Below are 23,250 nucleotides of genomic sequence, written 5' to 3' on the forward strand. Positions count from 1 at the left end.
GGCTGAAGCGCCTAGAGCGCGGTGGTGGCACCTTCGCGTACTTCATGCGCACGGATGGCGCGGCCGCCTGTGTGACGCTTACCGACGCTGCTGGCAGCAGCAGCGACGGCAGCAGCAGCGACGGCAGCAGCAGCAGCGACGGCAACAGCAGCGACGGCAGCAGCAGCGACGGCAGCAGCAGCAGCGACGGCAGCAGCAGCAGCGACGGCAACAGCAGCGACGGCAGCAGCAGCGACGGCAGCAGCAGCAGCGACGGCAGCAGCAGCAGCGACGGCAGCAGCAGCGACGGCAGCAGCAGCAGCGACGGCAGCAGCAGCGACGGCAGCAGCGACAGCGACGGCAGCAGCGACAGCGACGGCAGCAGCGACAGCGACGGCAGCAGCAGCAGCGACGGCAGCAGCAGCAGCGACGGCAGCAGCAGCAGCGACGGCAACAGCAGCGACGGCAACAGCAGCGACGGCAGCAGCGACAGCGACGGCAGCAGCTACCTTGACGGACCGGGAAGAGCGCCAGGGAACAATCCGGTTCCTGGCGTGGTTGCTGCTGGCCAGGCGCTTGCGCAATACACACCAGATGCCCTCAAGGCCATGCGCGTTGTAGCCGTGGACCCGGGCTGCGTCAATTACCTGGTGGCCTGCGTCGACTACCTGGCCGACTTCAGCCCGCACAGCCACCAGCACCCTGCGCACGCCGTACGGCTGTGGGCCGGCCCGAGAGACATCCCAGAGGCCGAGCGTCAGCAATTGGCGCAAGGCCCTACCCGGCCTCTGCGAGAGCGGCGCAGGGAGCGGGCAAAGCGCCGGCGGCGGCAGCGGCGGCTTCGTGGGGTCGGGCGCGCTAATGTGTGGCGGAAGCGCCAGCGGGGGCAGTCGAGGGGGCGCGGGAGGCGAGGGTGTGCCCGTGGGCGGTGGCGGCGAAAGCCGCGCGGTTGGCGCGGCCGCCGTTCGCGGAAGCAGAGGCATGCGGCGACCAAGCGGCGCAGGGAGCAGCGCAAGTGCTACGCGCGTGTGTCTGGTGCTGGTTACCGCAAGCGCACTGGCCAATCAGAGCGCCAGCGTTGGCAGGAGGCGCGTCTGCAGGAGCAGCCAGCGCTCCAGCGGTGGCAGGCCGGGATCCCAAGTGCGCGGGTGGCGTATGCAGCTGACCACACACGCCGCATTCAGTACCTATACGGCGGCAGCGGTGGGATAGGGCTGTGGCAGCTCCTGCGCCATTACCGGCAGTGGGGCCAGCGGCGGTGGCGCTTGACTGTTTACATTCGCAGCCAGAAGGTGCGCGTTGGTTGCTAACTCCGTCTGTCCCAGGTTGCAAGCGTGCCCTGTACAGCTCATGCAAACAAGTCACCGCACAACGTCATGCCCGTCCAGGTCCTCGAGCAAACGGCGCAGCAGCTGGCTGGGGGAAGGCCCAAGGAGGAGGTCATCGTCGGCTGGGGCAACGCCAACACTGGCCACGGCGGCTGCGTCAGCAGGTCAGGCAGCGGCTCTGGTCCTTGGCTAACGCAGCCACTCACTCACCCGGCCACTCGCTCAGCAACGCACTCACTCACCCACCTTCACTCACCCACTCACCTTCACCCACTCACTCACTTACTTCGCAATTCAGGTCAGGCAGGGGCCCAAACCGGGCGCTGCTGCGTCTGCTGGTGGACAAGTACGCCCACCTGGTGGTCTACGTGGACGAATACTACACCAGCCAGGTACGCTGTGATCTTCACAAAGCAATGCGCACAACGCTCAATGCACACGTACCTTACCTGGCCCAAACCTATCTCTGTGTCTGAGCAGGTGTGTGCGAAGTGCGGACGGCGCCTGCTTGGTAACGGGCAGCGCTGCCTGGAAGTTGTGATTCCGTTTGGTGGCTCGCGTGCCCGCGACGTCCAAGTGTGCCAACACTGCGGGACTGTGTGGGTAAGTGGGATGGCAGGTTTGGGGCAGGTTTGGGGCGGCAGGTCGGTTTGGAGATGATGACACGGGATGACACGGGATGACACAGGGCGGTTTGGAGATGATACGGGGTGACACACGGGATGACACATGGGATGACACACGCCCTGTTTGCATGTTGAACTGCAGGGCCGCGATGCCAACTCGGCTACAAACATGCGGCACGCGCTGATGGAGATGCTGCTTGGCAAACCGCGGCCTGCAGCCCTGCGACCTGCTGGCGGCGGTGGCGGTGCAGGGCCTGGCGGCGGCGGTGGCGGTGGCGGTGGCGGTGGCGGCGGTGCAGGGCCTGGAGACGGCGGTGGCGGCGGCGGTGGCACCGCGCCTACCGGCGGCAACAGCAGCGGCCACGGCGTTGGGCCCGGTGGTGGTGGCGGCACGGGCGGCCCTGGGCCCAGCGGCAGTGGCGGCGCGCATGTTCGGAGCAGAGGGGGCGGGCAAGGCCACGTGGAGGAGGACAGCGCGGCGCCGCCTTCAAAGCGGCGCCGGCGCGCAGGTTGAGACCTGCCGGTGTTGTCTGGTTAGCGACCTGTGCTGACGAGGATGGCGTAGCGGGCAGTCAGCTGCAGCGGCAGGGGTGTTTTCCTTGCTGTCTGGTTGGCCTGCTGCCTGCTGCACTAGTGCTTGATAGCTGGGCGCGACTGGGCACATATGGCGGGCGGTGCCTGTACAAACCGACCCCGGCTATGTCCGGGAGATGAGGCTAGTATCGGAACCTTCGGCCTCAGACGGAGGACGTGGCGTGGCGGCACAGCCCACTTTTCCCTTGCAAGGGAGAGCCACCTTTTCTTGTCCCTTGATGGTGACGTGTTGTAGGGAAGCGCTAGGGGAAAGGGGGGTGCAGTGTGTATTGCATGTGGGGGCACGCCGGCAGGGCGTGGTGACTGCGGCGGGTGTGCTGCGCATGGAAGCCCTGCCTCAAGCTGCAATGCATCGTGGTTCGCATTTAGCATTCAAAGCATCTTCGGTACCGTATCACAATAATGGCCGCATTAGGTTGCGCACGGCAGTTGTGGGACGGGTGCTGGTGATACTAGCCGCAGCGATTGCACACATCACGGCAATGGCAACCGTACATGCAGTATGCACTCATGATATTGGCATGACAAACAGATAGTCAAACGCTGGTCGTATGTATTCTTAACAATGCCATAACACGTTAAGAGAGTACGCACGCCTGACAGGGTGCGGCCGGTGCGCTCTGCCAGGGGCCCAGCGGCGCTACCTTCACTACCTCTCGCGCAACAGGACCGGACCGGAAGCTCTGGCCCTGCATTGGCATACTGGCGACAAGAGGTGCACGCAATTGCGGGCCGCCACGCCTCTGCCGCCCCTGCGTTTCTCCCTTAGCCTGACCCACCACACTCTCCGCCGTATGTAAAGCCACGACGCAATCGACCTGCACCATGCATGATGCATCGGCCTCACTCCTGCAATCAACGCTAGCCCGTCCACTACAAAGCCGCTGATTGTCTAAATGCGTGCATAATCCGCCAGCCCCACAGCGCCAGCCCGCCCCAGCCATAGCGCCCCTGCTGCCAAGCCGGTCAGCAGCCACGCATCTGGACTCTGCATCCCCATTCCTTGGCGCGACTTCTCTTCCAGCCCTCTCCCGCCTCTCTTTCCTCCTATGCCCATGCTAGCTCCCGCCTCCGCCGACCTGCAGCATCGAAGCTCCTCAAACCCCCTACATGCCCAACAACTCCTGCATGACCCGACGAATCCGTTGCGCTTGCTCTTCGGCCTCGCGCTCTTCCGCCTCCTCGATCTCCCTCTGCTGCTCCTGCAGCTGCTTTTGCAGCTTGCGGAACTCCTCGATCGTGAACGGCAGGCCGGGAATGATCGGCTCGGAGCCGCGCTCCTCCTTCACGCGCACCTTCCTTCGGCCCACCGCACTTGCCGCCGCAGTAGCCTCAGCGGCCGCATCAGACCTGGCTCGGGAGCCCGAGCGGCGGGACCTGGCTCCACCAGCTGCGTCGGCGGTGCCTGCCGCGGCAACACCGGCATCAGCAGTGCCGCGCACACGAGCTGTAGCACGCCCGCCGCTGCCGCTGCTGCTGCCGCCGGCACCAGCTAGCCCCGCCCCAGTCTGCGCCACCCGCTGTGGAGGCGGGTCGGGTATCCGACGCCGCTGCTGCGTCTGTGGCTGCGCCTGTGGTGGCTGCTGCACTTGTTGCTCTGGCGCCTGCTGCTGCTGTTGTTGTTGCTGCTGCTGCTGCTGCGGGTCCTGCAGCTGAGTTCCATCCCGGCGCCACTGCCAGTTGCGGCGCGGGGGTGGCACCGGCGGCAGCTGCTGTAGCCCTGCTGGGCCCGGCCCCGACAAGCCTCCCGCGTTGTTCACCACCAGCAGCACCATACCGGGAGGTGCGGCAGCGCCCACTCCCGCCCCCGCCATTGCTGCGGCCGGCGCAGCCGCAGCTGCTACAGCCTGGGCCATAGCGGTCCCCTCCGCCGGCTGTGACTGCACTGGCTGTAGCAACAGCTCTGCCACGCCGACTGCTGCTGCTGCCGCTCCTGCTGCTGCAGCAGGTGCAGGCTGCTGTACGGCCGCAGCCGCCGCGCCTTCTGCTGCCCCTGCCAGCCCCGCCAGCCCTGCTTCCTGTGCGGCTCCACACATCGCTTCATGCTGCTGCCCCTGCTGCTGCTCCAGCGCCGCCAGCAGCCCCGGCAGCGGCCTGCCGCCGGCCAGCAGCTGCCGCAGCTGCTCCGCCACGCGGCCCTGCTGCCGCAGCAGCCGCTGCTGCTCCATCAGCAGGTAGCGCAACTGGCAGCCGTACAGCTGCTGATCCTCAGGACCCAGGCCGGAGGGGGCGGGGTAGAACGCATCAGCTCTGGTGGCTGCAGCCGGGGCGGCGGCAGCGGCCGTTGCCGCGGCCGCCGCCTGCGGCTGGCGGTGCACGGCAGGGGCGGGGGCTCCAGCTGCTGCGGAGCCGCTGCCGCCTGAGGCGTCAGTGATTACGGCGGCTGCCCCGCGCTCCTGTCCGCGGCGGCCGGTGCGTGCGGGTTGCTGTGCTGGCGGCTCGGGTTGGCGCGGCGAGTCCGCGGCTGCGTCCGGGCTGGGGCTGCGTCGCCGCCGCTTCACCAGCGCGTCTTTGCCTGCAGCGCGAACAGTGTGTAGATATCACCATGATGATGATACACACGCTGGCAGCCAAATGAGCGGGCCTGGACAACTGAACGATCGACATCCGCACCAGTTTTGATGTCGGTGGGCGGAGTTTCCTGCTGATTGGCTTGCTTGCGTTTGCCCCTCGTCATCGTTCGGGAAGTCGCTCAACGTTATCCCGGAAGCGGCTTTGGTTAATGCTTTGCTTGCGCTCACTATTACTCGCAGCCTGACTCGCAGCAGCTGTTCCCGAACTGTATGTCCTAAGCGCTTTAAGTATCATAACGGTCAATACGTGGGCGTATTTTCACATCGACGCCTTGCTATCAATGCTGGGGGGGGTGCATGCTTCCAATGCGAAAGCAAGGACAGGCTAACAGGCGAGGCGAACGGGCATTGAGATACGCATACAAATGCATTTGGGGTAGCAAGTAGACTGGGGAGAGTTGTCCGGACGGGGAGCTGTTGGCCGCGCCTACGCCGTGTTGGGTTAGCCTGGGTTTGTGCCACGCACGGGCTTCGGGGCCGCATGTAGGCCGTTGGTGACGACCCGAGGTGACCAGGTAGCCCTTGACGTGACACCCCAATGTGTCTGCATTGAGGGAGCACCCAGGGCAGCACCCAGGAAGGGCACGGGTTCCAGCCACTCACGAATGAGGTGACGGCTCTTCAACATGTGTGCATGTCAGCCAACCTCAAGAGCTGCCGCAGCGCTCCGTTGCATGTTAGGGATAGTCGGTATAGAATACAACTACGCCTGTCCTTCTGCGCCCAAAACTCTACAGGCCCCGAAACCGCATTGGTCTGCAATTCGCGGGCTTTTTGCGCCCGTCCCCTCAGCTGCCCTTCCTGACCAGGCCCAGATATACTGTGTATCACAAGGGTTTGTGGTGTACGTATAGGCCTCTTACAAGTAACGACTTGTTGAACGTGTCCATACTTCGCGCGTCTGCATTTTTGAACTCGGTGCTGTCTTTGGTCTCTCGCGAGTAGGGCTCCAAGCAGAACAATGTCTGCAGCCAACAGTGAGTTGTAATTTGCAGTCAGCGCAGCTTGCCATACTCAAACTTGGCAGTGGAGAGCTGACCTTCCAATTGGACTCGTTTTGCGTAGGCCCCGGTGGCTCGCGTGGCGCAGGTGCAGGTCAGTAGCATTCTTAAAGCATGTGACACTGTCTATACCAGGCCCGGGGACCGAAAGCCTTGCTGTTGGCTCAGGCGGGAAATTAGCGCCCGGCGAAGTCACAGCGTGTCGCTTGCCTTATACTCATCCCAGTTGCACGCACGAGTTATTATGCTTAGGAATTTGAAGCGCTGCAGGCGCAAGCGCGGGGGTCCAGCTGCTACCGCGCTGCAGGTCTCCCAAAGTTGACAAAGCCTTTCTGCATGCCCTCACGCCAACAGACCCCATGGAGGAGGACGCGCCCCAGCAGCAGCAGCAGCCCGCCAACAGCGCCCGCACCGCCTCGGGGCTGGGCAACGCCGACGCGCCAGGCTCGCAGCAGGGCACGCCCGCGGCCCACCAGCAGCAGGCGCAGCCCCAGCCCAGCGGCAGCGTGCAGCAGCAGGGTGCAAGCGACGCCACGGCGGGTGCGCAGCACGGCGCGGCGACGCCGCTGCCTCGCGGCCACAACCGCGGCGAGCTTGGCGGCGGCGCCATGGCGCGGCCCAACGTGCGTGTGGGCACTGCCGCCAAGCCGCAGCGCACCGCCTCCGTCAGCACTGTGCTGCCGGGCGCCCTGAACGAGGACGACAGGGAGCTGCCGCCGGTGAGCGCGGGTTCGTTGTTTGGAGCTTCGTGTTGAGAGGTTTGTGTTAGGAAGTGCAAGGGCTGGGATAGAACTGAGCCGATATCACTTCATGAGTGGTTTGTGTCCGGCAGGGGCTGGGGGGACGGGGGCGGTTTATGATGCCAGAGGCGTAGGTTTGGGGCGGCTCGCATTGCAGGGTTGTGGCTGGGTTGGCTACGCTTTCGTGTTGGTGCAGAGCGCACAAGTCAATACTGCAGGCCTGACCTCTACCTCAACTAGCACCACACCGTACCTGCCTGTGTATGTCACTGCTTGTCGCGTGGCTGCACGGGTTGCTTGTGAAACAACCGCGCAGGCTGTGGACGCGGCGGTGGATGACGGCACGTACGTGTGGGGCACCAACATCAACTCGCGCCAGTTGCGCAGCCAGATTGAGGCGTTCATCAGGCAGTACAGGTCGGTCGGCGGGGCAGTAACGAGATGAAGTGCATGGGGACTTCAAGTTGGGGCGCAGAGTGGGAGCCCGAGGAATGCCGGTCGCGTGTGCCAGGGGTTGCCTTGGATGGCGGCTGCCTTGGGTGGCTGCACATTGCTAGCCGTTGCTACTGCCATGTACATGTAGTGACACAGTGCTACTGCTGCTACTGCTGCTGCTACTACTGCTGCCACAGGCCCGCAGGCGCCGCCGCGGGCTCGGTACCCAAGTACGTGCAGATCATCAAGGAGGTGAGCGGTGGCGGATGGGGAGGGGTGGCGGTATGAGGGTGACACGATGACTGTGTTTACGCGAAGGATGTTCCTCCAATGCTGAAGGGCCATAAACCTAAAAGGTTGCGACAGGAAAAGCACCATGAGCTGACACAATCACCATACTCACACGCCCCCCTGGGTCTTGATTCACTTGGAATCGGATTAAACTACCCCCACTCCGTCTGCAGTCTTCATTGCATCCTGCACCGCTTTTCCAGCCATCTTTTCAACCCCCTCTCCTCGTCGTTGCATTGGGTTCGGTTTGGTTTGGGCTGCTTTTCACACACACCCCACCACCACACACACACGCGCGCACACACACACACACACACGCGCGCACACGCCCCCGCACGCAGGCCATCGAGGCGGGCGAGACGTCTGTGAATGTGGACACGGCCGACATGCGGGCGGTGGACCCGGAGACCGGCACCGCGCCGCACGCCAGCCTGTACGAGACACTGGTGGACTTCCCGCGCGAGGTGGGGGAGTGGAGGGTGGGGTCGGGTGGGGGCAGTGGGGTAGCGGGTTATGGGCAAGGAAATAAGTGGTGCGGGGGGGAGGTGTGGAGAGGGAGGAGCTACTTGCTTCTATCTCTAGCATGTTCAAAGGTCAATGGCAAGAACCGCACTGCGCTGCACCGTCCTTCCTCTTTCCTTGCCTGCACTTTGCGCCACACTCACCTACACGGACCCGCTCCGCCCCCCTCGGCTGCCTCCCCCCACATACACACACGTGCAGGTGCACTGCGTGCTGGACGAGGTGGTCCGCGAGGTGGCTGTGAAGGACCTGGACTTTGAGCCGGAGCTGCTGGACCGGCAGCAGGCCATGGACCTGTGCATGCTGGTGGTGGGTGGAGGGGGGAAGAGCGGAGGGTGGGGGTGGATGGAGGGAGAGGCGAAGAGAGGCGGAGTGTTTGGAACTGTAGAGTAAACTTCAGGTGTCCAGGGCGTGTCGAAAAACGGGTGCGCAGGGCGTGTCTAGATGTTGGGGGAAGGGCAGGCATGGGTAAATGCGAATTGGCTGAAAGGACCGCGAGGTCCAGGGCCCGTTCCCATGTGACGTGCCTAGCTCACTCCTGTGCGCCACCGCACCACCGCCCCCTCCCGCTCCTGCCCCTTCCTCCGCCTGCGCAGTGCCGCCCCTACAACCTGGCTGCGGTGAAGCACATCCGCGACCTGGACCCCTCGGACATCGACAAGCTGGTGTGCATCAAGGGCATGGTCACGCGCACCTCCGCCATCATCCCCAACCTGCGGTGAGACAGGGGGCTGGGGGCTGGGCGGCGAGGCAGGTGGTGCGAAGCTCTGGCTGAAACCCGGGGGCTGAAACCCGGGGGCTTGGGGTTTTGGGGAAGGGGGAGGGAGGGAGGGGCAGGGACGTGGCTCCCACGACGGGGTGTTTGCTCATGTGACGTGCAGGGGCGACGGTGGGTGGCGACCGACACAAGCACATGTTCAAAACATGCACACACACACACACACACACTCTGGATTTAGACGCAATGTCGACACCTTCCCTCTGTCCTTTCTTGACACACATGCACACACTGCTACGGCATTCGCACGCAGCTACGCGGTGTTCGAGTGCGCGGCGTGCGGCCAAGAGGTGGCGGCGCCCAACGTGGGCGGGCGCGTGGAGGACCCCACCGGCTGCGCGGGCTGCAAGAAGAAGTGGAGCATGGCGCTGCAGCACAACAAGGGCCAGTACACGGACAAGCAGCTGGTCAAGATGCAGGTGCGGGGTGCGGGTGGCGTGCGTGTGTGTGTGTGAGGCGGGGCCTGGGGTCTGTGCAAGTGTGTGGAATAGAAGAACATGGATTTGTAAACATGTCCAGTTCCGTTTTCGGTGTTCCACGAGCACACAGAATCACACGAATCCACATAGACACGCACATAGATACACACACGCCCCGCTCCCACACACCCCATACCCCGCAGGAGAGCCCCAACGACATCCCCGAGGGCGAGACGCCCATGGGCGTGACGCTGTACTCGTACGACACGCTGGTGGACGTGGCGCGGCCCGGAGACCGCGTCACCATCACAGGCATCTACCGCGCCGCGGCCGTGCGCGCCAACCCGCGCCAGGTGCGTAGTGCCCGTCGGGGGCGTGTGTGGTGCGACGTGGGGTGTGTGGTATGGGCTGTGAGTTGTGCAGCGGTCAGAACAGTGCAACGCCTCTGGCATCCGCTGGCGTTCATTCGCTTGATTTGCCAGTCGTAGCAACTCCACGTTTGGCCTGGAGCGTTTGGCCTGACCTGCGTACCCCTTCCCCCGCCCCTTCGCCCGCCCGCCCACCCATTTCCGCCTCCGCCTGCAGGCCGCGCTGTACGCCATGTTCCGCACCTACGTGGATGTGGTGCACGTGCACCGCGACGAGTCCCGCCGCCTCTTCAGCGCCGCCGGCGGCGCCGCCGACGCCGCCGCGGCTGAGGCGGAGCCCACTGTGCTGTCCTGCCCCAACACGCCCGCTGACTCGCAAAGCGGCGAGCCGCCGGTCACGGAGACGCAGGCGGACCCGGCCGCTGCCAGCGATGAGCAGTTTGTGGCCATTGAGAACATCACGGCCGAGGAGCTTCGCGAGGTGGAGGGACAGATCAAGGTGGGGCGGGGACTCCGGGCAGGGAGGCGCTCGTTGTTAGCCCGCCAGATCCGGGTGCTCCTTGTATTATGGACTCTTCTGTATCTGCCAGACTCGATGCGGACTGCTCTCTTTTCCCAGCCTGGTGCAGGGCCTCGGTTTCATCTGTACGTGGCTGCCCACCACCGCGCACCCCCACTGTGACCCCCTGGCCTCGCTCCTTTCCTGCCTCCCGCCCTGCCCACCTGCCCTGCTCCTCCTGCCCCCACCTCCGCCCCCTGCTGCTGTGCAGGAGCTGGCCGCGGACCCGCGGCTGACGCAGCGCCTGATCGCGAGCCTGGCGCCCAACATCTGGGAGATGGACGACATCAAGAAGGGAGTGCTGTGCCAGCTGTTTGGCGGCTGCAGCAAGGTGGGGAGCGGGCGAGGGGGACCGGGGCGGACGGGCCCAGCTGCCGTGTGTATGAGAGAGCACAGAAGGGGATCCGTGGGCAGCTGACGTGTGTGTTGTCGTCTGTACCGTATGCGGGACACTGCGGCTTGGCGGTCTGCATGAGCACTGAATCGCTCGCTGCCATCCACCAGGCGCACGCGCAATCATGTATGCCTCTCTCCTTCTGCTCGATAGCACACCTACTGACGCGTGGCATTCCTCCCGCACCCCCCGGCCTGCGCAGGCGTTCCCCGGCGGCAAGATCCGCGGCGAGCTCAACGTGCTACTGGTGGGCGACCCCTCCGTGTCCAAGTCGCAGCTGCTGACCTACGTGCACAAGCTCGCCCCGCGCGGCATCTACACCAGCGGCAAGGGCAGCTCCGCGGTGGGCCTCACCGCCTACGTCACCAAGGTGAGGCGGGCCCAGAAAGGTAGAGAACGGAAGTGCGTGCGCGTGTCGACTGATGTGTGTGTGTGTGTGTGTGTGTGTGTGTGTGTGTGTGTGTGTGTGTATACGAAAGCACTCGGAAAGAGGGCCGAGAGGCAGACGAGATAGCAGGTCGTGCATTCCTTTCCCGTCCTGGGAGTCCTGTCCGGGTGAGTGGATCGAGCATCGCGAAATGCCCCGGCGGCCAACCTGCTGCGTTCCGCCACTGCTGCCCTCCGCCACTGCTGCCACCGCCAGGACCCCGAGACCAAGGAGATGGTGCTGGAGTCGGGTGCGCTGGTGCTGTCAGACCGCGGCGTGTGCTGCATCGATGAGTTCGACAAGATGAGCGACAGCGCCCGCAGCATGGTGCGTGACGGGGCGGGGCATTCGGCAAGTGGCTTGCTAGCCGGAAGCACGTGGCCCAGAGCGCCTCGGCGGTCACGAATCACCATGGCGCGGCTTGGAGGGGTTTCCATGCGTTTGGCTGCGACCCCTGACACGGCCTCACCTTCCGTGGCAGCCCACCCCAACCCGCTCACCCGCCAAACCCGCTCCACCCCTGCCTTTATGGCTCCATCCCCCATCCCCACCCAACCGACTCAACCCGCCCAACTCTTCTGCACAGCTGCACGAGGCCATGGAGCAGCAGACCGTGTCGGTGGCCAAGGCCGGCCTCATCTCCACCCTCAACGCGCGCTGCTCCGTGCTGGCCTGCGCCAACCCCATCGGCAGCCGCTACAACCCCAACATGTCCATCGCCGAGAACATCAACCTGCCGCCCACGCTGCTCACCAGGTGCGGCCGGAGAGGGGGGAGGGGGCTGCGGATCGTTGGCATTGTGACGCCGCCACGGCAGTGCCGTCACCTGCCACAACCCATCTCCACCAACACCTCCCCACTCACCTGACCATACCAACCAACCACCCCAGCACGCATAACCACCCCTTCAACAACCACCGCAACCGCACCAACCGTTAACCGCCACACAAACACTCACACATCAACCGCCCCCACCCCCAGGTTCGACCTGATCTACCTGGTGTTGGATCGCTACGAGGAGCAGCGCGACCGCCGCCTGGCCCGCCACCTGGTGTCGCTGTTCCACCCCGGCTCCACCGACCGCAGCCGCACCGCCGGCGCCGGCGACCTCATCTCGCCCGACCTGCTCAAGAAGTACGTGGCGTACGCGCGCGCGCGCTGCCAGCCCAAGCTGAGCGACGAGGCGGCGGAGGAGCTGGTCACGCGGTGAGGCGGCGGGGGGAAGAGGTTTGTATATTCCAGCCCACAGTGACACGAACCCGATGCAAGCTAGCGGGGGCAGGGCGGGGCGGGGGAGGGAGTGGTTGGGGTTTTGGCGGGAGGAGGCTGAAGGGAGGGGTGGTAGTAGCTTGTGCGTAGTGGGCAAAGCACAACGGCGTGGTGGCATGGGGGCGCGCGGTTGGGCCTCCCGCATGCGTTGCCCCTATTGGACTGCACCCGATGGCACCCCTGTTGCCTCGCCCTCAGCTCGCACACCCCTCTCTCCCTCCTTCCTCCCTGCCATCCCCATCCCCCGCCTCCCCCTCCCCCTCCCGCCCCCGCGCTCCCCCCCTGCCCCTCCCTCCCACAGCTACCAGACGCTGCGCCGCGACGGCCGCGAGCGCAAGGTGGTCATGGCCACGCCCCGCCAGCTGGAGTCCCTCATCCGCATCGCCGAGTCCCTGGCGCGCATGCGCCTGGACGCCCACGTGCGCCGCGATGACGTGGCGGAGGCCGTACGGCTGTGGTACGGCGCCATGGCCGGCAGCACCAGCGGCGGCGCGGGCGGCGGCGACGGGCGGCCTGATCTGGACACTCTGTACACGGGCACCACCGCGGCGCAGCGTGAGGCGGCGCGCGCGCTGCCCGAGGAGCTGCGCGCCTTCTTCCAGAGTGAGTGTGGCGGGGTGGTGATGGAGCGTGTGAGTGTTTGTGTGTGTGTGTGTTAAGGGGAGGCTTCGACACGATGCGTACGAATGTGCAAGTGGTGAAAGTGTGGGTGAGTTGGGATTCGTCTTGCGGCACGGCGGCTCTGCGGCTAGGGCTCGGTGGTCGGTGAGCGAGGCCCGGTGGAAACTGAAGCACTGGAGTGTAGGTCCTACTAGCCCGCCATGCACTCGGGAGCTGACCGTGCATATCTGCTCCTGCTAAGCTTGCTTATGGCTCCTTTCCTACCTTGGCCTACCCAACCCCACCCCACAGACACGCGCCTGCACCACGCGCTGTCGCTGGACGACCTCCTCCGCGACCTCAACCACCAGCTGCAGCAGCAGGCCCAGCAGCAGCAGCAGCAGCAGGGCGGCGCCGCCGCGCCGCGCAAGGCTGCGGCGGGTGGCGTCAGCCGCGCCGCGCTGATCAACGCGCTGCGTCAGCTGGATGACCTGGTGGTGTTTGACCAGCTGACCAACACCGTGCGATCCGTGAACCGGCCAGCGCAGCAGGCGCCGGCCCAGGGCGGCGCTGCGGCTGCCAAGGAGGCTGAGGCGGCGGCGGCGCAGGCGGCGGCGGTGCTGGCGGCGGCGGTGCTGGCGGCGTAGAGGGGCTGAGGGCGGATGTGACATGCGGGTTCGGGTTGGATTCGGGGGGTGAGGTGAGAGCCGCCAGCGCCGTAGCGGGCGGCAGTGGCATGTTGCAGTGGTTTGGTGTGGTGAGCGATTCTGTGGTGGCTTGATGTCCTAAAGGAAAGGGTAAGGTCAGCCAACGTTGACCGAAGGGACGTAATGTGATGTGATGTATCGCCTTGGCTATAATACCCCGCGTGCCCAACTGAGCACGCGGCTGGTTGAATTGACACGCTTGCGGTGTGTCGGGAAGCTGGGAACGTGTGCCGAAGGGCCTGAACCCCTGGCCAAGGCCGCGGGTGTGCAGGCAAGGAGGTGTGTGGTCGCATGCAGGCCGAGCCGCATGGCAGACCGTACTGAAACTGCCCATTGAGCAGAGCAGGTGGCGTGTGGGAAGCGCCAATGCGCTTCCGGGTCTCGAGTGCTTGACATTTCGACGTGAAGAGCCTAGAGGCATGCATGCTGGCATAGAGCCAGGATCGGACGTGAAGAGGGAGCGTGGCGGCATAAACGGGCGGGTACTTCCTAACCCGCATGACTTGGACCAATGACTCCACTCGTGTTATGTTGTTGCAATTGCTCACTCCGCTGGCGAGGGTGGGCGGTAATGTACTTATTTGAACAGCCAGGGCGGCTCTTGACAGGCTATCAACATCTCAGCACGGCATCGAGGACGCCTCGCATTGAGATTTGAGAGGTGGGGCACGGGCAGCGACAGCTCCACCACATCCCTGTTGCCAGTAGCACTGTACTGCAGACTCCCCGTCTCCTGCACAGCTTACGGTGTCCTGCAGTCCTTCGCGCCTGTTCACGCCTTCCCCAATTCAACCCAATGCATGTGCTTCAGCAACCGTATGCGTATGCCTCAGTCACGTAACTGACATTTGCCGTCAAAGACGACAACACCTGAACGCTTGCGTCGCTGGGCGTCAGCAGTTAGCAGTTGGCCCACGTCACACACCACCCTACCGCACACAGTTTTAACGGCAAGTAACATCATCAGTACACGGCGAAGACGAAGCGCGCATGACGGGCCTGTCGCCGCCGCCCCGTCTGCTCACTCGGTTGCAGTGCAAGCTTGGTACCGTTAGCCGCACCAGAAGTGTCCATAACTCCACGCAGGGTATAAAAACCGGACTCGCACGTCGCAAAGCCTTATCCATGCTCACAAATATCACTCCACATGAACGGCTACCCTCTGTAATGGAGGCGGCTGTAAACACCGTGAGGTCGGCAGTAAAGGACTACGCTTTGGACTACGGTAACGGCGGGCATACGGCGACCTCATTCTTCATCGCCAGATGCTTAGAGGGCGGCTATAAGTGCTTGATAAGTGCTAGCACTGGAACTATGCACAATACAGATAGGCAAGTCGACCACGAACCCGCCCAGAGTGCCGGCCTCACAGGCGTCTTGGCACGCAGTGACGTACACGGCGCCAACACGCTGTGCAGCTACCGTACTGCAGCCATCACTTGCATGTGCAGGGCATGTGCATGTGCGTGCTTGGTCATGTGCAGTGTTCAGAGCGCATGCCTCAGCGCCCTGTGTGCAACAGTCCAAATGTTTCAGGTATGGTACATGCCAGTCGGAAGAAGCAATTATGGCCGTCATTCCGCCAACCGCAACTGTGCGATAACGCCTGCCGCAGCTGCAACACGCTACTAGAATCACCACCATGCGCGCCACGGCGCGGCCTTTCCAGCGCAGCACTGCGGCACTCACCACGGCACGCGTCTTGCGGCCAGGGGGCCCAAATGCAACCCAAAGGATACCGGCGGATGTCTACGACGTAGTTATTAAAGTCCCATACCTGTACCTAACCGACACCCCTGCTGCTCACGTAGCATTTCACGAAGCTTAAGGCGCCGGCGGCCCTTCGGACAGGGCCGCCGCCTCCATATCAGCAGTCAAGAGGCTGCCCGACTCCCCCGTGTAGCCGTACTGCGCCGACTCGTCGCCCTGCAGCATCGCCGCCACCGCCGCCACCTGCGCCGCCGCCTCGCGCACACCCACCGCCATCCCGCCATCCCCATGCTGCGGCTGCGGCTGCTCCTGCTCCTCGGCCTGCCCCGCCGTTGCCGCCCCCAAGGAGCCGTACACGCGCATCTCGCCGCCCCGGTTGGACGGCGGCGGCGGCCCCGACCCCTGGGGCTGCCCCTGCCCCTGCCCCTCCTCCGCCGCCAGGGCCGCCGCCGCCGCGGCGCGCGCCTCCGCCGCCGCCTGTCGGAAGCGCTCCGCGTCGGCCGCCGCCGCGTCATCCTCATCTTCAAACTGGTCGTCCTCCTCCTCGCCGCCCTCCTCGCCATCATCGCCATCGCCGCCGTCCTCGTCGCCGCTGCGGCGGGCGCGGCTACGGGTGGGCGGCATGGGGCAGTCGCTGCCGCCGCCGCCGCCATCGCCGCCATCGCCGCCGCCGCCGCCCATGTCTGTGTCTGTGTCGCCGCCGCCGCCGCCGTCGTCCGCCAGGTCTCCCTGGTAGTCCCGCATCATGCGCTGCGGCAGCGGCCAAAGCGAGGGCGTGAGCGTGAGCGAGGGAGGCAAACAGAGAGTAGGCGAGCGGTGAGAGCTAGAGGCTGGGCGAGTGGCGATCGCCGGTGAGCTTTCAGGGGCGTGGCTGCAATGTGACTGCGATGTGACTGCGAAGTGATTGGAGCCGCGCCAGCAGCTGCGCAGCCGCTCCATGTGCCCCCCGTCGCATAGCACAGCCACACCGCAGCCACCGCTCATATAAGACACTCCTGCAAACAGCCGCCCCTCCCCCTCCCCCGGATCCCCACCGAACGCTCCCGCTGCACCCACCCCACCCCCCCCCACCCCACCCCCCCCCACCCACCCACCCCATCCCCACCCCAACCCAACCCGCTGCAACTCACCAGCACCTCGAAGCGGTCCCGGTCATCGCCAAACACAAACGAAGACGACTCGCTGCCGGCCATCTCGAACCGGCCCGCGCGCCGCCCGCCGCCGCCTCCCCCGCCGCCGCCGCAGACCGCGCTCGGCGAGCCGCCCAGCACGGAATCCAGCTCCATGGAATCCGCAATGGACACGTGCTGCTTCAACAGGCTGCGCAGCATCACACTCGCCGCCGGCGCCGGCCCCAGCCCCAGCGGCCCGCTGTCGCGGCTCTGCAGCACGCCCGCGCCCGAGGCCCGCATCCGCCGCCGCTCGATGCCAGACGTCATCGGCGACAGTGTCGGCGACGCACAAGGCTGCGGCGAGTCCACCGCCAGAGCAGACGGCGTGCCCGGGCGGGCCCTGCCGCTACCAGCGCCGGCACCGCCCGCGCCCGCCGGTGACGCCAGCGCGGCCAGCTCCGCCATCTCCTCCGGCAGCGCGCTCACCAGCGCCTCCGCCTGCTTCATCAGTATGTGCATCGCCGCATCAAACAAGAAGCCGCCGCCGCCCCCGCCACCGCCGCTACCGCCGCCACTGAGCCCCGAGCTACCGTCGTCGTCGTTGCTGCTGCCCTGCACACCCAGGCTGGCGCCGCCGGCCTCGTTTAAGCCACCTCCGGCGGCCGCCTGCGTTTCCTGCATCTGCCGCAGCATGCCCTCTACCGCCGCGGACGTCTGCGCCCGCGGCCGCGCGCTGCCGCCGATGGCCGCCGCTACCAGCGCCGACAGCGCCGCCGGGTCCGTCGCCGCCGGCACGTTTCCGCTCATGAGCTCGATACGCCCCGCCGCCGCCGCCGCCGCCTCCATCGCCAGCTCCATCTCCGGATCCGTCATCAGCAGCCCGCTGGCGAGGCTGGAGGCGTTGCCGCCGCTGCCGTCATGGCCTCCGGCGGCGGCATGGACGTTGGCGAGCGAGGTCATAAACAGGCGACTGGCCTGACGCGGCGTGTTGATGCTCGGCCGTCCTGACAGCGCAGGGCCTCCTCCGCTAGACCCCGAGCCCACGCCGCCGGCGCCCGCCGCCCCCAGCGCGCCCAGGCCGGACATACGCGGCGTCGCCACTGGCGCGCGCGTGCCCGCCTTGCCGCCGCCGCCGCCGCCGGCCGCCAGCGTCGCCGTGATGTTGGTGCTGGACAGGGGAATGGCCAGGACGGTGGCAGCGCCGCGCTCCGCGTCCTCCGCGCCGGCGGAGCCGGCGCCGCCTGCTGCGCCGCCGCCGGCGACGGCGACGGCGCCGTGTGTTCCGGTGCTGAGGAGCTCAGCGCGCGGCAGCATGAATGAGGGCAGGCTGGCGTTGGAGGCGCGGCGGTCCAGCTCCACGTCCCGCATCATGTCGCCCATGGACTCGTCGCCCTCCAGCGGGGCGCGCCGGCCCCACAGCCGCTGCTCCGTGCTGTGGGGTAGGGGGAGGAAGGGAGCGAGAGCGAGAGCGAGGGGGATGTGAAGGAGAACACAAGGGGGTGGTGGTGGTGGATGGGTGGGTGTGGAGGAGCGATGGGAAGGAGGGATTGGTGGCCGTGTGCGCAATGTTGGTTTGCGGTAGACGAAGAGAGCGTATGGTGTGAGCCAGTGGCAGGCCGTCGCGCACAAGTTGGCAATGACACGACATGACACAAACCCGCGACACTCACGCGACTTCATGCAGCGCGCCGTACAGCTGGTTCACGAACCCGCCTCCTCCACCGCCGCCGCCGCCCGCGCCCCCACCGCCGCCCGCCGTGAAGGACGCGGTGCTGCCGGCGTTGCGCTGGTCCAGCTCCGCCAGCAGCAGGTCGCGATCCGCACGCGTGGAGCGCCGGCCCCACGCCACCGCCGCCGTGTCGCTGCGAGCACTGGCCTGCACCGCCAGCCCCACGCCGCTGTCCACGCCGCTGGCGCCCGTGCCGGCGGCGGCTCCGCCGGCGGCTTCATAGCCGCCCGCCTCCGCATCCTCCACATCCTCCGCCTCGACCTCGATCTCCACCTCCCACGGCCGAACCGCCGCGCCCGCCCGGCGCGCCGCGTCCGCCGCCGCGCCCAGCGCGTACCCCTGCCCCGCCTCTGCTGCGCCCGCGGCGCCGCTGCGCGCGCGCGGCTGCTGCTGCTGCTGCTCCGTCCAGGCCTGCGCCGGCTGCTGCCGCACGCCCCCGGCCCCGCCCACGCCGCCGCCATCGCCCCTGGCATCCGCCGGCTCGGACTCCAGGATGTGCGGCATGGAGTCGGCGCCGAAGCGCGGGGCGGCGGCCGCCACGCCCACGTGCGCCGCGTCACCGCTGGCCGCCCGCCGCTGTAGCGGCCGGCCTGCGGCCATGCCCGCGCCCGCGCCCGCGCCGCCGGCCTCCGCGGATGCAGGGAAGGACATGTGCACCGGCTGCTCGCCGGGCAGCATGGCGCCGTGCATGCCTGCACGTGAGGCAAGTGTGTGTGTAGCGGTGGGTGATGGACTGATGGTGGTGGTGGTGGTGGTGGTGACAGTGAGGCATGGCTGGGGTGAGACGTTGCACGGGCATTGCCATTGTGAAGTGGCGCATGGGAGTGAGTAGTACACAAGCCGCCGAGATCTGAAGCCCACACCCACCCATCCGTCCATTTATTCACCCCACAAGCTTACACACGCCTCTCCCCGTGTCCCTGACCTCGCCGGCCCACACGCCCTCCCCTTTCCTCCCCCGCGCCACCGCCACTCACTGGTGCTGTGGCCAGGCGAGTCCGCCATCAGGTCCTGCTGCGGCATGCCCAACTGCCCGGGGTGGAGCTGCCCGACCCCCGGCTCTGAAGGCACGCCGCCGCCCGCGCCGTCGCCGCCGCCGCCCGTCCCGCCGCTGCGCGCGTTGACTTGCGACTGGCTCTTTGAGGGCGAGCCAAGCAGCCGCTGCAGCATGATGTAACCGATGCCGCTGCCGCTGCTGGCGGCTCGCACGTCCGCACCCGGCGGCCGCTGCGGCTGCTGCGAGGGGTAGGACGCGACGATGCCAGTTGCCGTCGCGGACCCATGTAGCGGGTTGTGCGCGCTGTGGATGGGGCTGTTGGCGGCGGCCGCCACACCCGCCGCGGCGCCGGCGCCGGTGCCTGAGCCGGAGCCGGAGCTGCTCACGTAGTAGTCGGCGAGGGAGGAGAAGCGCCGCCGCGCCGCGTCCGGCACCGACACTGCGCGCATGCTCATGGCTGCCTGCGGTGTGGGGTGCGGTGAGGCGTGGGCAGCGGTGTGGGGAGGAGTGTTATAGTCAGGCAACAATCCTTATAAAGCATGGACAGTCTGCTCTTTGACACCTGCCCATCCCTCGCCGTGGCTGCCGCATCTGGCCCCCAACCCTTTCCCACCTCGCCCGCCTCATCCTTCCCACATCCAAGCTAGCAGCCCGACCCAAGCTGGCAGCCTCTCCACACCGTGCTCCCCACCCCACGCCCCCCACGAGTGAACTATCCCCATTGCCCCATTCCCACCCAACGCCCGACAAGCCCGATGCGCGAGAGCCGACGCACCCGCGATGCGTCTCGATCCGCGCCCTCAGGGCTGTCCGCCGGGCCCACAAGCTCCCCCGCCGCGTTCAGCAGCCCGCTGCCACTCCCCGCCTCCCCGCCTGCCCCTGCGCCTGCGCCTCCCCGCCGCTGCTCCCGCTGCTGCTCCCGCTGCTGCTCCAAATGATCCGTGTCCGCGTGCCGCAACGGCGACCACACGCCCTCCACGCCGCCGTCCGTCGCGCTGTGAGGCGCCGCCTTCTCCGCCATCAGCGCCGCATCGCCCTGGCGTGACGGCCGGGCCAGTCCGGCGGCGCCCTCCGCCGCCGCCATCATGATGATGCTGGAGGCGCGGCGGGCGCCGCCGCTGGCGAGTGTAACGGGAGAGCTGGGCTCGGTGACCAGCGAGGCGCGGGTGTGGGAGGCCGCCGCCATCACCTGCGTGTGTGTATGTGTGTGTGCATTTGGGAGGGTGTGTTCGTGTATACCGGGACATGCGGGGAGCCGGTGGGGGAAAGAGGCGTGCGTCACGGTGGAAAGGACCGCAGCGTCCGGCGCCTTCTGCCTGTGCAAAACCCTAGTTCCACCCCCATCATGCGTGGTCCTGCCGCTGCCCCTGAGCCGCTCGCCCCAACACCACTGGCCTTTTGCCGAAGCCCGCCCCGCTCTGACGCATGGCCCCTTTCCACCCCCCACCCACCCAGCCCTCACGCCGCCGCCGGCTCTCCGCCCTCACGTTGCAGTTGAAGAAGCGCAGCGCAATGCCGTAGTCCACCAGGCTGTCGTTCAGCCACGTGGCGTAGTAGCTGGGCAGCATGCCCGGCAGCCACCGCTCTGCAGCCCGGCCGCCGCCGCCGCCGCCGCCATTGCCGCCGCCGGCCGGCCCGGTCGCGGCCCCTGCAGCCTGCGGCTGGTCCTGGCCCTGGCCCGGGTGCGGGTGCGGGTGCTCCGCGGCGGCGCTGGGCCGCGGCGCGCGCCGCCACTTGTTATTGGAGAGGAAGAGCTGCGTGAAGATGCCTGTGTGCGAGAGAGCGTGGGGAGAGGCAGAGGGTGTGTAGGCGCGGCTGTGAGGCAGTGTGCGGCTTCCAGCGGAGTGCGCCCGGGTGCAAGCACGCGCGTGCGGCGCCCTGTCCCACCTGCGCGTCTCGCGGTGCCGACGCAGCCCACACGGGCGTGGCTTGCTACCGGCATGCGGCCCCTGCCGTGCCTGCCATCCCGCCCTTCCTCCCAGCCGTCTCCCTCCAACCCCTGGGTGTGCCCTGCCCCCTGTCCCCAAACCCTCCAAAGCCTCCCTGCCTCCCTCCCGCCCTCCCTCCCTTGCTCCGAATCTCCACCCAGTCGGCCCCTCCCCGCCCCCCACCGCCGCCCCCACCGCCCCACCCGGCATGTAGGTGAGCTGCCTGTCCGCCACCGCCGGCGCGCTGCAGTCGCTGGCCTGCACGCCCAGGCTCAGCTCCAGCTGCTCCGCCTTGCTCAGCAGCCGCAGCGCGCTGACCCAGTAGCCGCTGTTGGCGCAGTCCAGCAGCAGCACCAGCCGCTGGCTGTGCTTGCGGTGCCGCTGCCACAGCATCGACACCTCGCGGAAGCTGACCACGCAGCTGCTGACGCTGCTGCCGACGGCTCCGCCGCCGGTGGTGGGAGAGCTGGGCGCGCCGTGTGAGCCGGAGTAGGGCAGGCTGCCCGCTGCCGAGGCGCTGCCGCTGGCGCCGCTTGCCGAGGCCTGATGTGGGTTGGGGTTTCAGGGACGCATCCAGTGTTGTGACGGGGTGGCAGGGAGTGCCGCGTGTCTGTCACCACAGAGCCACGCCCGTGCAACCTCACACGTACCCTAGCCCCACGTACACCCCCAGCCCCCAGCCGCCCGGCCCACCAGCCCAACCCGCTCCTGTGCACGCCCGTGCCCACCTGCCCCGCGAAGCACCAGTTTCCTCGCTCGTCGCTGGGCCCGCTGTACGCCACTAGCACCACCGGCGCCGCGGACTGCTTGAACAGCTTGGTCAGCTTGGCCAACACGCGTTCGCGCGACAGCAGGCCTGCGGGCATGGCGGGCGCGCATATCGGGGCATGCGTGCGTGCATGTGTGCAAGGCCGGAGAGGGAGTGGGGAGTGGGGAGTGGGGAGTGGCCTGGCTGGCTGACTGAAGTGGTGGAAGGAAGGAGGTGCCGGCACCGGCCGGCTCGGCAGGTATGCGCACACCAAGCCCAAGCCATGAACTAGTGGGAGTTCGCTATCCTGGCGTTCGCCATCTAGCTACCTAGCTGCCTGGGCATAAGGTTGTAGCTCACCGTCTTCAGCTGCCGTCACGAAAGATACCTCGGAGGCGCCGCCGCCCAGCTGCTTGACGAATTGCGCCAGCTGTTGCTGCGCCTCGCCCTCCGCCTGCGGCGCCGGGCCGCCCTCCCGGCTTGCCCCGCCCAAATGCTATTTACGGAGGGTAGGGAAGCAAGCACAACCGTAAAGGGAAGTGAGAGAGGGGAAATAAGGAGGGGACAGTATGTCTTGTCACGTCGAGGCTGGGCACGCACGCGTCGCGACACCCGCGCGAAACGGTGGCGAAAGTGCGAGCGGCAGGTTTCCCCTCGGCAGCAAGTTCGACTGCTGCGCAACGCGCACATGCAGAACGCCACACCTGCAGCAGATGCTTAAAAGATTGCAGGCCCCTGAAGGACTGCGCGGAGCCTAGCCCGCTTGACTTGGGCACGGGCGATGCTTGACTCGCTGGGCCCACCGGGCCCTCGCCTGTGCACCGTTTGAAGCATGCGGTCAAGGATAATTGATGCCATGGCCCTCGCGCAAGCTGTAACAAGCACACGCGCTGCACGAGACATGCCGCTCCCGTTACGCCCACCTTGCCCACGCTCAGGGGCCAGGAGGTTTTCCAGCTCATGGTAGTTGTGGTCGGCAGGTATTTGCTCAGTCAGGCGGGAGTACTCGCCTGTACACAGAGGCGAAGGCGAGTAAAGAAAGTGTTTTGCTAGCGTGCCTCAAGTTTTCGCAGCATCCTTACCAATGCATAGCGCAGATAGCTGCAGCTGAGATTTGCCTTTGCCGGCAAACAAGCGTTTCAGCGAAAGAGGCGACATCCTGCAGGGCCCGCCTCCGACTCCGCTGCGGAAGCACTTCTTTGTTCAGTATACTAATTATGCTATGTGCAATGCGTGTTTCATGGTTGAGGCAGAGCTTTGTCCTCTGTCCTTGCTCCTACAGGGCTGCCCTGGACATGTTGTTGGTGTGGAGTCGATAACTATGCATGTATTCAGCATAGAATGATGGCACCCACTACTAGACGAGGAAGTGATGGAATGATGCAAGGCCGTCCTCATCAGCCAAAAGGCCAAACG

At 66.5% G+C, this 23,250-nt stretch overlaps 3 protein-coding genes across 3 annotated transcripts; 1 reads left to right on the plus strand and 2 right to left on the minus strand.

The window, feature by feature from the left end:
* Nucleotides 1-3,356: 3,356 nt before the first annotated feature.
* On the minus strand, nucleotides 3,357-5,422 carry CHLRE_07g316800v5 (uncharacterized protein). The gene is made up of 2 exons (XM_001700940.2): nucleotides 5,141-5,422; nucleotides 3,357-5,042 (listed from the first exon to the last, which is right to left on the minus strand). The coding sequence occupies exons 1-2, from the start codon at nucleotides 5,202-5,204 to the stop codon at nucleotides 3,634-3,636; spliced, it is 1,473 nt and encodes a 490-aa protein (XP_001700992.2). The 5' UTR covers nucleotides 5,205-5,422; the 3' UTR covers nucleotides 3,357-3,633.
* Nucleotides 5,423-5,822: 400 nt separating this feature from the next.
* On the plus strand, nucleotides 5,823-14,184 carry CHLRE_07g316850v5 (uncharacterized protein). The gene is made up of 18 exons (XM_043063890.1): nucleotides 5,823-6,077; nucleotides 6,166-6,195; nucleotides 6,456-6,820; nucleotides 7,158-7,258; nucleotides 7,474-7,528; nucleotides 7,909-8,031; nucleotides 8,291-8,398; nucleotides 8,686-8,807; nucleotides 9,121-9,286; nucleotides 9,490-9,639; nucleotides 9,872-10,153; nucleotides 10,425-10,544; nucleotides 10,810-10,977; nucleotides 11,251-11,361; nucleotides 11,621-11,790; nucleotides 12,016-12,240; nucleotides 12,605-12,906; nucleotides 13,216-14,184. Exons 1-18 carry the CDS (start codon nucleotides 6,062-6,064, stop codon nucleotides 13,548-13,550), a joined length of 2,949 nt encoding a protein of 982 aa, XP_042922458.1. The 5' UTR covers nucleotides 5,823-6,061; the 3' UTR covers nucleotides 13,551-14,184.
* Nucleotides 14,185-14,186: 2 nt separating this feature from the next.
* Nucleotides 14,187-23,132, minus strand: CHLRE_07g316900v5 (uncharacterized protein). Its single transcript, XM_043063891.1, has 12 exons — nucleotides 22,917-23,132; nucleotides 22,758-22,844; nucleotides 22,539-22,648; nucleotides 22,195-22,330; nucleotides 21,815-21,942; nucleotides 21,290-21,629; nucleotides 20,646-20,926; nucleotides 19,934-20,347; nucleotides 19,139-19,619; nucleotides 18,103-18,853; nucleotides 16,451-17,864; nucleotides 14,187-16,070 (listed from the first exon to the last, which is right to left on the minus strand). Exons 1-12 carry the CDS (start codon nucleotides 22,990-22,992, stop codon nucleotides 15,435-15,437), a joined length of 4,854 nt encoding a protein of 1,617 aa, XP_042922459.1. The 5' UTR covers nucleotides 22,993-23,132; the 3' UTR covers nucleotides 14,187-15,434.
* Between the last annotated feature and the right edge of the window lie 118 nt (nucleotides 23,133-23,250).

This window comes from Chlamydomonas reinhardtii, chromosome 7, assembly GCF_000002595.2.
Source record: "Chlamydomonas reinhardtii strain CC-503 cw92 mt+ chromosome 7, whole genome shotgun sequence".
NCBI classification, from domain to species: Eukaryota; Viridiplantae; Chlorophyta; class Chlorophyceae; order Chlamydomonadales; family Chlamydomonadaceae; genus Chlamydomonas; species Chlamydomonas reinhardtii.